The sequence below is a fragment of the Canis lupus genome, chromosome 15 (genome assembly GCF_048164855.1).
Source record: "Canis lupus baileyi chromosome 15, mCanLup2.hap1, whole genome shotgun sequence".
In the NCBI taxonomy this organism is placed as follows: domain Eukaryota; kingdom Metazoa; phylum Chordata; class Mammalia; order Carnivora; family Canidae; genus Canis; species Canis lupus.
Genome location: NC_132852.1, coordinates 53,997,171 through 54,014,197, shown reverse-complemented (window position 1 = coordinate 54,014,197; position 17,027 = coordinate 53,997,171). Strand labels below are relative to the sequence as shown.

General features: G+C 48.0%; 1 protein-coding gene across 1 annotated transcript in view; it reads right to left on the bottom strand.

Annotated features, from left to right (window-relative positions):
* Nucleotides 1-7,123: 7,123 nt before the first annotated feature.
* Nucleotides 7,124-17,027, bottom strand: part of TMEM178B (transmembrane protein 178B) — a 344,335-nt gene continuing 334,431 nt past the window's right edge. Inside the window, exon 4 of the mRNA XM_072777458.1 lies at nucleotides 7,124-16,879. Within this exon, the coding sequence (XP_072633559.1) occupies nucleotides 16,629-16,879 (251 nt within the window). The 3' untranslated portion in view covers nucleotides 7,124-16,628. The remainder of the gene's footprint in view (nucleotides 16,880-17,027) is intronic.

The following is a 17,027-nucleotide window of genomic DNA, read 5'->3' as shown; positions in this document are numbered from 1 at the left end:
AGTACCCAACCCTAGAACCACATGTGTTCAGTGGAGACCCGTGTGGTCTGGGACAGATGGTGAAGCCCTTTGCTGGCCTGGGATCCTCAGCACCAGATAGACTAGCCCTGGTCAAAAATATCTTTGGATGCTCGCCTTCGTGGTTTATTCTCAGGACTGAAGGGAGCACAAGGAAACTCCGTTTTACTTGGTAGGTCCAACTCCTAAGAGGCTGGGCCCTTGGGAGATGGACTATGACTAGCGGCTCATCAATATCACAGCTTGTGGAAGATGGTACTTGAGTCCCACGACGGGGTGATGGGCCCGGGGTGGTGGAATAGAGCCGCGTGGGCTCTTCAGCTTGACTCAGATCCTGCTGCTCCCCCTCCACCGTTCCCTCTGCTGTGTGTTTCCGAAATCTGACCCGGGGACAGCTGGGCATGTGTCCCTGTAAGCAGCCCACTTCACATCATTATCTCCTCGTACTGTATAAAATCACATGCACCCCCCCCCCAAAAAATCACACGCCCAGCATGTCCATCCCCCTTCCCTGATTTTTCCCCAGAGAACCCCTTCCCCCCATTGACGATTACTCTCCTTAGCTTATCATTGATATTACTATTTGCTGTATTTTACCACCCATCTCCCCCCTCCTGCTCTCACTATACCGGGAGCTCGCTCCGGGAGGGCGACAATGAATGTGCCGGTCACTGCTCAGTCGCCATGACCCCAGACAGTGCCTGACACAAGCTTCGTGCTTGCAGACAAACCCCCTCAATGATTCTGCTGCCCTTTCAGATTTGAGGAAAATGCTCCCCTCCTCGTTCGGAGCTGACCTGCTGTGAATCTGCAGTAATTTTTCATGTTTATTTACTGTATTTATTCACGGGCTTTCACCCGTTTAATTATAAGAGTTAGGTGAGTGGAATATATACTGAGAACAATAAGATTAATTGGTGTGACATAAGTAGCAGTGTTTTTGTTTGTTTGTTTTGTTCTTGTTCTTGTTGTTTTGTTTTTTGTTTTTGTTTCTCCTGTAGATCAGAGGCCAGGGGAAAATTAGTTCTTCTGTCCTATATGGCACATTGCCAAAATCAAGAAAGTAGTGTGTGTGGGGGGGGGAAGGGGGGGGCACCTGGGTGGCTCAGCGGTTGAGCATCTGCCTTCGGCTCAGGTCGTGATCCCAGGGTCCTGGGATCGAGTCCCACATCAGGCTCCCTGCAGGGAGCCTGCTTCTCCCTCTGCCTGTGTCTCTGGTTCTCTGTGTGTCTCATGAATAAATAAATAAAATCTTTAAAAAAAAAAAAGAGTAGCGTAGGGAAATAAGGGAGGAAAAGCTAAGGTGATGCCTCCCCCCCCACAAGGCCAAACCCCTTGTTCCAGGCAGACCCAGAAAACAAAGATAGGAACAGTGTCAAGAGGCAGGAGCCCTGGCCCTAGCTCTGTCCGCAGCTTAGCTTATGACTCAACCCTTCTGCACCCTGTCTCTGCCTGGGGAGAAGCCCAGGGCCAGGGATAGGCCAGTCATTTGGGTACTTCACATCCTACAGGTGGGTCCCTTAGATCCTGGAAGGACAATTGCTGCCTTTTCTCTGCCTAGAACACCAGGGAGTCATGATCTCAGGGAATGGCCAAGCATGGATGGGCTACTCTGATCGGCTATAAAGTGGGGGAAACTGTACCAGTCTAATAGACTCAAAGATGAAATGAGAGAACACAGGAAAGTGGCTGGCAGAAAGTAAATTCTTGGTAAATGGAACGATTATCTGGTTCCAAGAGAGGCGCAGACGTTACACTGCCTCTGCCTTCCCTGCCTTACGAATGGGTCGCATGGGCCTGGAGCTGCCAACTTGGTCGTTAGAAGAACATGTATCTCTTTAGGGAAAAAAACAAACAAACAAAAATACCCTTGTTCCAAACTTCAGTGATAAGAAGGGCTCTGAAGACATTCACCAAAAACTCTTTCCACCATCACCAACCCTCAAAGTAGGGGATGGGGGTTCTGAGGCAGGGCTCCTTATCCCCGTGCAGAGAAACCCCACAGGGGTCCCTACAGTGCCAGCCACTGGACAGGACATATGACAGTGGACATCACTGCTCTGGAGGCCACAGCCTGGTCAGCAGCGCCACCCCGGCTTGCAAGAGGCTGGACCACAGCCAGCGATGCCGCCAGCTGCCCTTCCCGTTCCCTCCACACACCTGCAGCCCCCATCACCTGCAGAAAACTCTGGCCACCACCACTCTTTCCCAGAGCTCTGTCCTCACACTTAGCCTCACAGTCACATCTTCTGCTCAGGTCTCATTACCCAGGGGGACTTCACATGGGTCATTTAAAATTTGAATGATGATGGGACCCCTGGGTGGCTCAGCAGTTGAGCGTCTGCCTTTGGCTCAGGGCATGATCCAAATTCAGGGATCGAGTCCCGCGTCAGGCTCCCTGCATGGAGCCTGTTTCTCCCTCTGCCTATGTCTCTGCTTCTCTGTCTCTCATGAATAAATAAATATTAAAAAAATAAATAAACATTGAATGATGTAATAATAAATCCATATATAGTACCTACTATATGTCAAGCGCTGGTTTAAGCAACGCAGCAAATATTAACCCATTTTATCCTCACAACAACCGTACAAGGTAAGTTATTACCCTCATTTGTTGAGGGAAAGATTGAGGCATGCAGAGGCTAAGAATCTCACCTGAGGTTATTATATTAGTAGGTGGTAAGAAGTTTGAGCACAAGCGGTCCAACTCCAGTAAGTCACACTGTCATGAACTAAATCTTTGCCATCTAGCTCACAGAGAACACACAGGAAGGGACATCAGGGTGATGGGCTTCGAGTCCCCCCATTCTTTGGATCTATTTGGTCTCATGGTCCAGGCTTTCTTTGGAAGAGCGAAGAGCAAAGTCCCCCTGCTCGGGCCACCCCGAGCCTCCTCTCCCACGGTGGCTGGAAACCATGTGGTCTTATGCACACCTGCTTCGACACAGCTGCTATGGTGTTAACGTTGCCCGACACCTGCTCATCGGGAGAAACAAAACCTAATTGCGTGTCCTTGTTCCCCAGGTGCTTACGCTGAAACCAGGGTTAAACCCAGCAGAAAGGATCTTTTGGGGGGACATTAGTTTAAAACAATACCTGTTCCCATGTGGCTTGAAATCTCAGACTGGGACTAATTTTTTTTCATTGTCCTTTGAAATCCTCCTGTGATCTTTACCCTAGATAAAAGATATTAACAGAAGCATTGAAAACACGACTTTCACATCACGTAGCTAGGTAAGTGAATGTTCCAGACCAGGGCATCCACATCACCTGGAGATCATGTTAAAATGCAGATTCTGATTCAGTGGATCTGGAATTGAAGATGGAATTGAAGATGCATTTCTAGCAAGATCCCAGGTGACACCGATAGAGTGGCAAGGTTCTAGAGCATTTCTCTCACTCCTGGAAAAGGAAGTCCTTTGCAAGGGGATAGAATACTTTCAATCACAGATTTTTTTCCTCTCCTGAGTCAAAAATATTTCAAGGGATGGTTTTATTGCACATAGTTGTGTATCTATGTACGAGAGTTGTATTGACCAAACAGTGGTTGACTACAATCAATGTGAGTTTGCATCTAATTGATCAATGTGTTCACTGTCCATTGGCTTTTGGCCAATGGTGACTGAGTGGGGCACCTGTAGGACTCTAGCAATTGTTCAAATCTCAGTTCAGAAAGCCTTCCCAAGGAGGTAAGAGGTGAGGCTGGCTTAAGAATGAGAAACCAAACTGCAGGGGTGCAGGGCAGCTGAGAGACACTGAGTTAACGGTTCTGGGCCAGGCATCTCCTACAGTTCACTCTTTGACTTTCTGAAGTGGTCTGGGTGGGTGTTGGAGTGCCCCGTTACATACATGCAAGGATAAAGGCTGAGGAGGCCAAGTGACACAACTTATATATAGGAAGATTTGAATCCACATCTGCTTAAAGACTCACGCACCTGCGCCCCCTCCCCCAGTCCCCATCCTCACCCCAGCACCTTGTGAAGGGTGCATGGAGCCTTTTGAGGAGCTGGGATGGGGAAGAGACCAAAGACAAAGAGCTTCAGCACGTGACCTGCAAAGGGCAGGGTCAGGTCTCTCTCTAAGGGGTCAAGGGGGATAAGGAAGGAATCTAGAAAACCTAGAAAGGGGGATCCCTGGGTGGCGCAGCGGTTTGGCGCCTGCCTTTGACCCAGGGCGCGATCCTGGAGACCCGGGATCGAATCCCACGTCGGGCTCCCGGTGCATGGAGCCTGCTTCTCCCTCTGCCTGTGTCTCTGCCTCTCTCTCTCTCACTGTGTGCCTATCATAAATAAATTAAAAAAAAAAAAAAAAATTTAAAAAAAAAAAAAAAAGAAAACCTAGAAAGGAACTCGGTTAACGTGGAGAGGAGCTATGTTTGGTGTGATTTAACTTATCACATGACTTACTGTATGTACAATGAAGGGTTGACGCTGCACATCTGGGTTGCCCGAAGCCTGCACATCCCAAAGAAGGTAACACCCTTGACTAGTCCCTGGGAGATCACCTCTAAGCCCTTGGGATATCTTGCTTGATGAGTTGGTCTTGGCTTACCTGGTTTCCCTTGGGCCATGGCAGCTAGTTTATGCTATCACTGGGATTTATGGTGGGGACCTCGTCCACAGGGTGTCAGTTTGACCCCAGCAGGGGTTGGAAGCTGAGCAGCTAAGGTCAGCTGTATGAGCATTTGATGCCTACACACCCGACCTCCCCCCTAGATCCCGGGACACGGAGGCTAGGGTGAGCTTCCCTGGTTGGCAAGACTCCTTTTGTCACACAGCACTGCTGGGAGAATTCAGTGGCATCTGTATAAATCCACTGGGAGAGGACAACTGGAAGCTTTGCTGATCTTAATCTGTATCCTGTCAGTGTTACAGACTATAACCCTGAGTGTCACAGGTCTTCGGAGTTCTGTTAGCCCGTCTAACAAATCATGGAATCTGAGGGTGGGTATGAGGATCCCAATAACACTTAAGGAAGAACCCCGCACCAGTATGAGGGCCAACTTGAGTGGGTGGATGGGGGAAGACTTAAGTTGGTTAAGATCAATATTTACTGAGCCCTTGACTACCCACCAGGCCCTGTCGGTCACTGGGATATGAAGAGGAGTTAAGTCAGAATCCCTGCTCTTTAAGAAAATCCAGTTCCTAAGGAGATCCCAAGGAAAACACCAATTTCATCTGGAAGCACTAAGTGCCATGAGAGAGACGTGGCATGGTGCCATGGGGTTCAGGCGGTGGGCACCTAGCAGGATGGACATTCAGGAACGGAAGGCTTTCTGGAAGACAGCAGCCCTCCACGCATATATTTGCCCTCCCCCAGATATTTGGGGGACTTGATCATGGTTCCCAGAGCTGCCTTTCTCCAATTCTGTAACAGCCCTCACTGGGGGGACTTCTGTGCCTTGAGGCACATGTGCTGGGGTGAGAGGGAGTAGATGCATTTCCACAAACCCAGGGGACCACGTAATTCATCAGGACACAGAAATCAAAGTTGTGCTTCATTGGAAAAAGGAGCAGCAGACTGCGTCTCTGCGGCTTACCCCGGGCTGTCTACGGGGCATCCCGGCATTCCGCTCACCCCTCAGGCCGGGATGCTGCAGCACAGATTCATAGCACCTGATGGGCGCATCATCCCCCTCCCCACCCCCACCCCCACCCCCACCCTGGGCTGGAAGGGAAGCCCATGAAGTCCCCCTGCTTTCCCTGGAAGGCACAAGGGCTGAAAGGCCTTGCTCCTTTCTTAACATCCATGCTCTCTCTCTTCCAAAGGACGTGACAACCAAGAGGGGAGGGGGGCTTAGGATTCCGGCCTCCCGTTGCTCTGAGCCTTTCTCTACTTATGACCCTTCCCCACCCATTCTGTAAGGCACTTACTTACCTTTGACCCGTACTTACTTTTTGAAACGTTTTACTGCTCATTTCCATCGCCTCCGAGGTGATGATGATAATTCTTGATCTTTTTCTTTTTAAATTCCACTGCCTACATGAGTGTTCCTTTTTCAGGTTACATCTACGCAGGTCTTCCAGGACAATGTCCAGCACTATGCACGTCTTTTGCCAGAGGCTATGAGCCATGGCACCAGCGACGATCATGAAGATTAGACACTTGCCCGCTCGACCACTACTCGGATGCACCACAAAGATGCAGGAACACTCTCAATGCGGGATCCTCCCCCTTTTGGTCTGCCCAGCATCATATGGCTCCTCCTGTGTCTGGAGAACTATCTGATCTTGGTGGGAGGCAGAGCTTACCACCAGAGACAGAAATAAGAGGCTCTGGGCCTGTTTCCTGCACTCCCTGGGCTGGCGCACTCACCTAAGATTCTGACTCTGGGGCTACCCCCTGAAGGGTGGAGGGACCCGGGAGCCCATCGAGGTGAAGGTGGTGGCAGAGGCAGCCCCGGAGGGTCTCGGGGAGTCCCACAGCAGCATTGGCAGGAGTCCGGGTTAGCCTGGGGTGTGACTCTGGCTCTCTAGCTGCTTCCTCCTGCCTCTGCTATGGGCTTCATGCTTTTCAGTAAATTACTTTTCCACTTGCACCAGATGGAGCCAGTTTCTTTGCTTAAAACTTCGCAATGTCGACTGACACATAATGCCCTTTAACACGCATGTGCCTCCCACTGTCTTCTTTCCGAGCTGTCCTCCCCGGGGAAGGAGCCAGACACTTTTAAAAGGCACATGGGTGGATGGGAACTGTGATTCTAAGCGAGGGGCAGAGATGATGAAGGCTGAGAGAGAAGTCTCTCTCCTCGCTGACGGCTGGGAAAGAGGCTTAGGGCTTAGAACATAACCAGCCATTCCAGCATCTTACAAAGCTTTCTTCAAAAAGTTACTAATGCCAACAAAGGAGAAAAAGAACAATAGTTTCCTTCTCTTCTGTATTACTCTCCAAATCCTGCTCTCACCAAACTCTAAAAGCACGTACCTTTGGCTTACACATTTCTTGAAATGTTTATGGTCTATTTCCTCCAGGATTAGTCTTCAATCTGCTATCTATAGAGAGCTGTTCTATTTTTTTTTTCTATACCAACCCTGAGGGGAAATTATGGCTCTCCTCCACCAAACACTGCAGCATCGCCCCCTCTCCCCCAAGCAGACACAATTACTTAAAACACACAACATGATCTTCTTTATTTAATTGTTTAATCAGTTTACATTCCACAACTGACAGATTATTTATTTTATTTTTTTCCATGAACAAGTCATTGAATTATTACCAGACACTTTTTTTTTCTTCGATCGATGATGGAAAGACGATATTTCTGCCAATTTGAAAAAGAAAATTGCAAGATGGAGTGTCAGTGAAGTCCCCCAAATGCTCTCTGCTTCCTCAGTCCTTGCAAAAATCACGGGAACCTGGCAATTTCCCTTTTCATCCCCCCCCCCCCACTTCCCACTTTCCTGTTACATTCACCTCTCCGAAGAGTACAATTGTCTCGAGATCTGGTTTGGATCACCTTTCCTGTAATTAATTAATTATGAGAAGTAACAGACAGCACAATAGAGCTGATAAGATGTAGCATTCTTGTTAAGATGAAACAACACATTTATTCACATCGTATCAGAATGAATTAACAGAATATTTAATCTTATTTTAGCACCAATAACCACAGGAATTTGCTACCTCCCAGGGCAGAGGCGGTGTTGGAATCCTGCAGTACACACCACTCCTTGTCTAACCAGTCAGAAAGCACTAGGCAAATGAAGGGTAAATTTGTAGAAATCTATATTGACCAAGCAATAATCTGGTGGACCATAAACACTCCAGGTGTTCGAGAGTTTTGTCAGTTATGATCCCTGTCTAATGACCATATAGAAAACATACTCACCAAAGGGGCTCATTTTCTTTCACTTGGTAACACAGGGCTCAGAATGTTCTATTTTAAATGAGTTAAATCTTGTCATACTGGCTCTTTGAAATGCTTTGAGTATGCCCAGGGGTGGCTTGCTTGCATTTTATCCTGTTCTCTGTGCTAAGATCTCGGAAAACTGTCTTCTTCCCCATCCACCCCCACCCCACACAAAAGAGGTTTCTTCGCATCTAAGGAAGGTCTCTAGTCAGGGAGGACAGATAGGCAGTGGCGGCCTGAGTCCCAGTGCAAAGGACAGAACCTGTCATCACCACAACCTCCTAGAAAACCCAGTCTTGCCTGTGGTCACTGCTATCTCCAGCGGATCCCCTTTTAGCACTTGACTTAAAGATACAAATGTAAGGAAATTAAGGGGCTGAAAGGAACAGCTCTGAATATTGGTGAGATGTTCTTAGCAGATGATTGGACTAGATGACAAAATGGTGTGTTCATTATTCTTGACCAAGAGGAGGCCTGTCTAGCCCCCCTCACCACTGTACGATAAAGGGCATGTGCATAGGGATAAGTTGGTGCTCTCATAGCTGAAGAAAGTGACCTGCTCTAGCCTCTAGAACTTTGAGGAGTCATTGGCGCCATGCCCAGGGGCAGTGCTGACACCCTGTGGGGCACAGGTGACATGTATTTGACAAGCGATAGTCCTCTCTGACTAAGCAGGTGAAGCAGAATTTCAGGGGTTAGGATAGCAGACTGGCTGCCCCTGCTGTGCTCTACTCTGGGCCAACACCAACCTCTGGCCTCTATCACCTGGGAGATCCGAGTGACTCATGGGGGAGGGGGTCCGATTAGACATCTTAACAAAGAGTCTCAATCTTTGCTGTCCTATATGGTAGCCAGGTGCCATGTGTGGCTGTTGAACACTGGAGATGTGCCTGGTCCAAACTGCAATGCTTTCTAAGAATAAAGTGCCCATTGGATTTCAAAGACTTCATTAAAAGGAAACGGATGTAAGATATCTCAGTAATGTTTTATATTGATTCCACGTTAAAATAATAGTTTTGGCATGTTGGGTGGAAACGTGTTAAAATTACTTTCAACTGTTTATTCGGACTTTTAAAACTGGGGCCACTAGGATATTTAAAATTGCATATGCGGCTTACATTCTATCTCTGTTGGACAGCACTGGTCTAAATTGCCTTCCTGACACCGGTCCCGGAGTGATGATCACTGCGGACCATCAGAAAGGAGGAAGGCTTGGATTATAGGCCCCACCTCAGGGCACCTCATCTTCTCAGTCCGAGGGGAGGCACCTCCTTGTGCTGTAGGATTCCCCGTCCTTCTTTCCTACTTCCTGCTACTTCCCTGCCTCTCAGGGCTTCCTGTTTCATCCTTGCCATGCTGAGGATGCTCTGGTAATTCTCCCATTACCCCTTCCCAAAGCTTTCTTTATCTTACCTCCATAGGCAACTCACGTCTGCTGCCCACGGCCTGTACCCCACCACCCACTAGGGCTGTCTTCCTTCTGCTTGGCAGCATCCCTTAGCCAGCCTCCCTGCTTCTGACATCACAAGCCATGTTTGTACAGTGAGTCACAGATTACAAAGCAATTCACAGGCACCATCTCCTTTGATACTCTCCTACCCCAGCTGGCAAAACTCTGTCAGGATAGTAAAATGAGAATGGCAAAATGGGTGGGAAAAGGCATCTGAGAACAAAAAGGTAGATCAAAGGCTTTGGACTGGAGCACAAACTGGCTGTTAGCTTGAGGTTACTTTCTGCGGAGTGAGAGGGGCAAGAGGAGCATGGAATAACTCTCCAAACGGACCTCCAGGGGGGAAGCACACGCACCTGCGTGGGCCGAAGCCTCTAAGGATAGCAGCAGAATGGCCAAGGAGACGTGGTGCCCCAGGGGCCCCAGGAGCCCCCTGCTCCCCATTTGGCTGAGAGGACACAGAGACAGTGAGGTAACAAGACTCGCCTGAGGCCCCCAGTGAGCCGGTGACAAAGCTACGAATGCAAACCCAGGATCAGGTCTTTGCAGTGACCTTCGTGATGACCTTCGCCCTTCAGACTTGGATGACTTGCTTTGACTTTCTGGAAAATATATTTTACTTTAAAGGCAAAAAGCTTTAGAACAGAGGGTCCCAAGCAGACACTAGTGACTGTCAAGAGAAGCAACCAGAAAAAACAACAACAACAACAACAACTCCTGTGCCAACGGCTTCCTTCCCTTCAAATCCCACCTGGAGTCAGGATTCTAGGGCAGTCTACGTAAGTCCTCCAAAAACTGAGGGCTACGTCAATGCGTGTGTCTAGTCTCAATACCCTCCCCCTTATTTTCAGTTTCCACTTTTATTTGTACATTTTTACAAATAGTCTTAGATCTAAAACAGTCACACCATGGGTGGGAGTGGGAAAGTAGTCTGAGAATGAGTTAGTAAAAGCTCCCTATGTGAAAGGCATCATCACATCCACAACGACACAGACACACCAAAACATTCAGGCTTGAGAGGGTCTCCAGGAGATGGGGAAAGAAGGGAGAGGTTTGGCCAGAGGGAGTCAGGGGAGACAGAAGAGAGAGACACAAGAGTTCCCCAAGGAGCAACACTCAGTCCTTGGAAATGAAGAATAGGATTAGTTGCCAAAGTTGGCATCTGTCAAAGTGAGGCCAGGTTTGAGCTACCACTGTGCACCCCTCCATGCTTACACCCAATTTTCTGCTTCTCAAGAGTGAACAAACACCCCCTGTGGTTGGGTAGGCCCCCCATTCTTGGTTGGGCCCTATCCTTATAGTGAGCAAGGACTTGGACTTCTCTTAGAGAAGGTCTCACAGTAACATTGAAACCAGATCCCCTGCAAAGCACAAAGTGTGCAGACCCTTTTGGAAGTGCATTCTTGTCTAGAACCTAGGATTCAGTTTTTCCCAAATAGGATCACACCCAGAACATCTCCTAGTGAATGCACCATCTAAAGGACTTCCTATGAGAACCCATATGCTTTTGATGAAGCCATCTGCTTTACCAACTGACAAGAGAAAGAAGATTCCAGTTCTTTGAAACTGGTTCCCATCTTAAACTTCAAAGACCATTAAAAAATGTTTCAGACCCTGATCTGTTCCCACTGCTAGGGCATGTACAGCCACAAATCATGTTTGAAGAAAAGAGAAAAAAAAAAAAAAGGCATTGACCCCATGCCTTGCTTAATAGTTAACTGTGTTAGCTCATATATGCTACTTGCTTCAGATGGTTTACTCATTCCGTGACCTCTGGGAATAATCGAGAGGGATTAAGAGTGCCCTTTGCAAAATTGGCTTTGGACAAAAGGAAGGAAGCCTGAGAATGGGTAAATTAAGGAGCCAACCTCTGTGAGGGACTCGAATGATAAAACAATCCCACGTGCTGAAGCTGTATTGAACGGCCCTATCTGGTGGCCAAGATGACCGCTCACTCCCAATTGTCCTTCCAGCAGTGAGGACCAGACATCACACAGAAGAATTCCGCATGATGGGGGCTCTGCTGCTGCAGGATCATTTGAACAATGCGTGATTTATGTGACACGTCATGTTTGCAAATCACTTTGCAATTTCCTTGTCACCCTTAATATACCATGAGGTAAAGTGTTATCACTATCCTCATTTTGTGGATGAGGAAGTTCAAGTATGGAGAAGACACAGTGCCCAGAGTCACAAATCATTTAGTGCAGAGCTGAAATGAACTTTACAGTAACTGCACTATAGATGTGCAGCTTAATTAGTGAGTTACTCTGGCTTCAGTGCTCTTACACCTATAATTAGGTTGAGAAAGCACTCAAAAGAAAGAAAAGAAAGAAAGAAAGAAAGAAAGAAAGAAAGAAAGAAAGAAAGAGAAAGAAAAAATACCAAAGCAGGAATCTTTTCACTCTGTTCTGCTCATCTCTAAGCTCTGGCACTGACTTTTTCGAAAAGTCTCTCTGTGGTCTTTCGGGGCTCAGAGCCCTGTGCTCCTTCTGTTATGAACACAGGGTCAAGTCCATGCAGACCAGTGCGGTTCTGTGGTCTGGGACTACATTCCTAGCCCCAGTTGCCAACCCAAGACAACCACTGACCGTGGAAGTGCTGGGGCTGTGACCATCATGATGCCCCTGAGTGATGGAATTATAAACAATCCTTTAGTCTTTTTTTTTTTTTTTTGTACTTTATTTTTCTAATTTTCTACAGTTTCCTATTGTTCAGAAAAAGTAATCCAACAGCCAATAACAATGTAATCTATGAACTAACAATAATGTTTTAGGAGACATTTTGCACCATGGAGGCATCAATGGAAAGAGTGCAAACAAAGCCCACCAAGTTGACTGCTTTGAGAGACGCCAGAATCTTTTGTGTCTATCAACTCAGGTGGGCTTGTTTAAAAACCTGTCCCCTTACTTTATTGGATACCGGCTAGAAGATGGCATGGAAGCCAACCTGCCTGGTATGCACCCATGATTTCTAAACACAGTGAAATCACCTCTCACTATGACTCATCATATTTCCCTGGAAGGGGCTGGATTTGTCCACTGGGATGGTCAGCCCCTGGAGTGGAAGGAAAATTCTCAGAAAAGGCAGCTTCCCTTTAGCTGTAAGAATCAGCCAAGCAACCCACACAAACTACCCCAAAGATGACCAGAGTGTATTTCTTCCCGCTCCCTCCCCTCAGATACTTGAAAACCAGTTAATTAATGCTCCCAGAATACGTCAGGGGAAGACAGAGTCAATGGCTCTGGGTATTGTACTTGATTTCATTATTCTGAGTCTGACTCAGGTGGGCAGCATTAGGGATCTAAGCAGCACATCCCCCATTAAATCAGAACTACACATGGTTCATTTGAGATCTCTTCTCATGACTGTGGATGACTGTTATGAGGTAGGGCCCATCCATACTCAAGAGTTCCAGGATATTGTCTCCCCTTACAAAAGGAAGGGCAAACATTGTTAGGGGAAACCACCCCCCTCCCAACAAGAGAAGATGCCAGAATGGGCTCAGGGTGCTGCATATGGACATGTGATCAAGGAAGGCTTTGTCTTTATTTGGTGGAGATGTTGAGTCTTCCTAACTTTATGATCCCTGAAGCTGAAAGGATATAGTTATTGAAAGGCTTTCAGAAGGATTGAGGCTGGAATAGGCACATTAAAAAAATTCTGTTTTATATTTTTATGCCAGGAAGCCACTGATCTCCTCTGGAAGCCCACAGCCACAACAAATGAGGAAGGGGGCTACTTGAAGAGTATGAGCGTCTCCAGAAACAGATTCCTAAACTATTCTAACTGATCAACTACTTTAAATTGATGCAGAAGGAAAGTGGAAGTGAGTGGAGAGAGGAAGAGGAAACACGAAGAAACCAAAGCTCTCAAAGTGGGGAGAAAAAGAGATAGGACCTCTTCCCAGGCAGACACTCCACTTGCCTGAATCCTCAATCTCGTAGGTAAGGAGGGAAATGAAAGCCGCCTCCCACAGAGCTCAGAACACATACATGGTCAGAGACCTTGCATGCACAATCTGTAAGAAATTAAACTTGACCTGGGGTCGGGGCTGGGGCTTTAATGAGGCTGCTAACCCTAAATCCCATCAGAAGGTTGGGTTCTACTTTGACTTGAAGTTGGCAGGGGCTCCAGCCTCCTTCTCCTTCTCTGCCCCCTCCTTCTCCATCAGCCAAACCACTGCATCAGTGATAGTGTGGGGCAGCAGGTCTTAACCTGGATCCCTATGTTGGAGGGGTCAAGGTCACCGGGGCAAGGACTTGCCATGTGTATGGGGCTTCCATCCTGATCATATGGCTTACACTTTGAATTGGTCCCAAGCAGGATCAGACCTCAGCGTGTATCTGTTCCTACCCGGCCCCACTACCAAAGCAGCAGCTCAAAGCTCCTGTTCTCCTGATGGTGAGTTAAGCCCAGGTGGTTGACTTCTTTCTTAGGAATCTCTTAACACTTCAGGAAAGTATTGAAGGGACACAATAAGCGGTATTAAGGATCGATCATAAAGATGAGTAGCTGGAAAGAGTGGCTGATCCATTTCTGGCAAGCATGGGATTAAAAAAAAGAAGGTATAAATAGTTACAGGTCGGTGAAGCAGTATCTTCAAACATGGCTACTTAAGAAAAGTTTAAGTGATAGCAAGTTGCCCCCTTTAGAATTTTTTCCCCCATTTTCCTGCTGGAAAACAGCTGGAGTTTGGGTCTGGTCACAGACAAGCCCTCTGGCCTCAAACAGATGCTCATGGGCCCCTGCCTCTCCCTGCTGGGCAGAGCCCACTCAAGATACTTCTTGGCAGGAAGACACAAGGCCTCTCAATCTGAGCTGCTTCTCACTCTTGCTCAAGCCCTAGTATGCCTTGAAGGGGGAAACGCAACTCTTCAAGGAGAAAATTTTAAAAATTCTGTATACAATAGAAAAATTGGGTTTTCTTGAAAATGAGTTCTCTTCCTATAGAATAAACCCTTTATTTTAAAAATTCTTAGAAGCCCAATTGGAAGGTACTAGCATTTCCTGCTCCACACCTTACCCCTCATCTCTCAGCACACCCATACAAGAGGCACACACACACGAGATCTTTTGCAGAAGCTGACCAATGTCGCTGGGAAGGAAGCCTTGAGTGGTATATCCACAGCTGCATCCAGGTTATATTGACACAAACACACAGAAAATGCACCAGAGAGCTACACTTTTACAGAGACCCTCATTCAGGCCATTCATGCACATGGGATGTCCTATGTGGATGTGCATTACACACACACACACACACACACACACACACACACACACTGTCCAAAAGAGCAGATGAGGAGGCAGGCAGGACTTGTAGCCTTGTGGGTGGAGGAGGGAGAGGTGGTTAGTGGGTGAGGAAAGGTGAGGACTGGTAGGAAGACAGATCAGAAGACAGGGAGATGGAACAGGTGCTTGGACGGGAAGGAAGGCTATTGAGCTGTTGGCAAAGTGCCCAAAGCACATTTATTTATGAAGCAACTGAATTCTCAGCTACATGCTTGACCCATGACTGTACAGCCTAGGGATTCACTTTTTGCCTCCCCAAGGCTGCTCAGCCGCAGCAGGGTCACCGAGGTGACGGTCAGCTGCTCCTGCCCACTCTTCCCAGCAGACTCTCGTCCCTACAGCTTCCACGACTCTGGCTGACTTCGTGGTTTGCCAACACCTGCAGGGCCAATTTGCTCAAGTGAGCCTGAGACACTGGGCTGGATTTGTGCCACCTCTGTTTGGGTGCTAGCCACTAAGACGGCTATTTTGGGATGCATGGCCTTGAATATCAAGAGGAAAAGGAAGAAGATGGAAAGAGTCAAGAGTTCTCCATTAATTTACACAATATCATACAAACTCGAGCCCATGGGACATGGAGGTGCTTTCTCTGCATGGGACCCATTTTCTTTCATCTGTACAGAGGTTGCCCCTCGGAAAGGGGTAGATGTCCAGTGACAAAGGACAGCTTCCATGATGGGGAGTGAAGGTCTGGTTTGGTACACGTACTTGTACAACAGCAACAGAGGCAACGTCCCTTCTCCCTCCTGAACTGTGTTCCCCCTCTTCTCTCATGGCTTTTGTGCCCAGCTTTGTCTTGAACTTCCAGATTTAGAGGACTAAATCCTGTGGCATCCCAGAACTGTGACGTGATGGACCATGGGGCCCTCGGCCCAGCGGTTTTGTTCTCGGTTCTGCCCTCTGGGAATTTCAGCTGCACATACAAATAATAGAAAAATGCAACACAAACGATAAAACCCCACACTCAGGGAACATCCACCACACACACACACACACACACACACACACACACACACACACTCTCCAGGGATCTGAAGCTACGGAACGGGCACCCGCACTGGCTTGGTCCTCGTTATTCTTCCTTGGTCTCGGGCCTCCGGCCTGGGCCACGAAACGACCACAAATGATGGAGACAACAGTCATGATGCAGTATTTCCAATTGAAAAGGTGAAAAGGAGTAAAGGAATCCACTGGGAGTAGTCTCGCACACACGCACACACGCATGCACGCGCACACGCGCACATCACAGCGTTACTCCGAGGCTCTGATCTGCCCTCGCAGGAGTGCAGGTGGGGTCAGGGGCAGGGCGGCCTCTTGTTTAACTGAGTGTAAGGCAGCTGGAAGGTAAGACTGGGTTTTCTGAGCATCCACTGAAGTGTCCTTTTATTGACGTGGATCTTGCCTCTCAGCACATTTGTTCTCTCCCCCTTCCCACATCTACCACTTTGTCCAAAAGTTTGGCAACAAAGAGAAAACTTTCTTGTCGGTCGTTTTCTCCTCCACGTCTTGCGTGTCGCTGGTGGGTCAGGGAGGGAATCAGAACAGGAAGATCAGGAGAAGTGGTTCTGCAAATGACCTCAAAGATCTGGTTACATTCTACAAACTAAGGGCTTCGTTTCTCTGCGGTATGATTGGTGTTGGGGTGGTGTCCTCACTGCTGGCCCCACGGACGGCACCTCTTCGTCTGTTTCCGTGCCGCTTCAGAACACTGGCACTGTCCCTTCCCTGCCCGTCACCCGTCCTCATGAGTGACAGGAATCAGGACGCTATCACGGGTGGCGATGTTCGTTCTGTCTTCAAGACACCATGGAGCCAAAAGTTAAGAAGTGATGGAAGAGCCACATGATGGGAATGCTTTCCCCATCTCGGTGATGAGGCAACACAAAGTCCAACGAGATGCGGGTGCCTGAGCCTACTCAACTCTACCTTGGCACTGGCATCATCTTGAGTTAGTTTTGTTTTATATATGTATATTATATATATATTTATATATATATATATGTATGGGTTTGTTTTTTAGCACACTGTCCCATTCTCGGGTCTGGATTTAGGGCAGTTGGTCCTCGGGACAGGTTGGACAGAAGGGGCCAAGGTACAGAAGAATCCCGAGATTAGCGTGAGGCCCAGGCCCCCCCATGCACAGAACATGGACCATCCATAGCCGTGGCTGATGTCATCGGGGAGTCCATACAGGTAGCGTGGGTAGCGTGACAGCTCGAAGTTGATTCCGGCCACACAGGTGCACAGTGAAATGATGCAGAAGGTTCCTGGAGGGCGAGGGAAGGAACCGGGGGGGGGGGGGGGTAGGGTGAGGGAGAGGGAGAGAGAAAGAGAGAAAGAGAGAGAGAGAGAGAAAGAAGTGAGGTTGACAGCATTTTTCAATTCTCTCGAGTAGGAAAGATGAGACGACCCAGG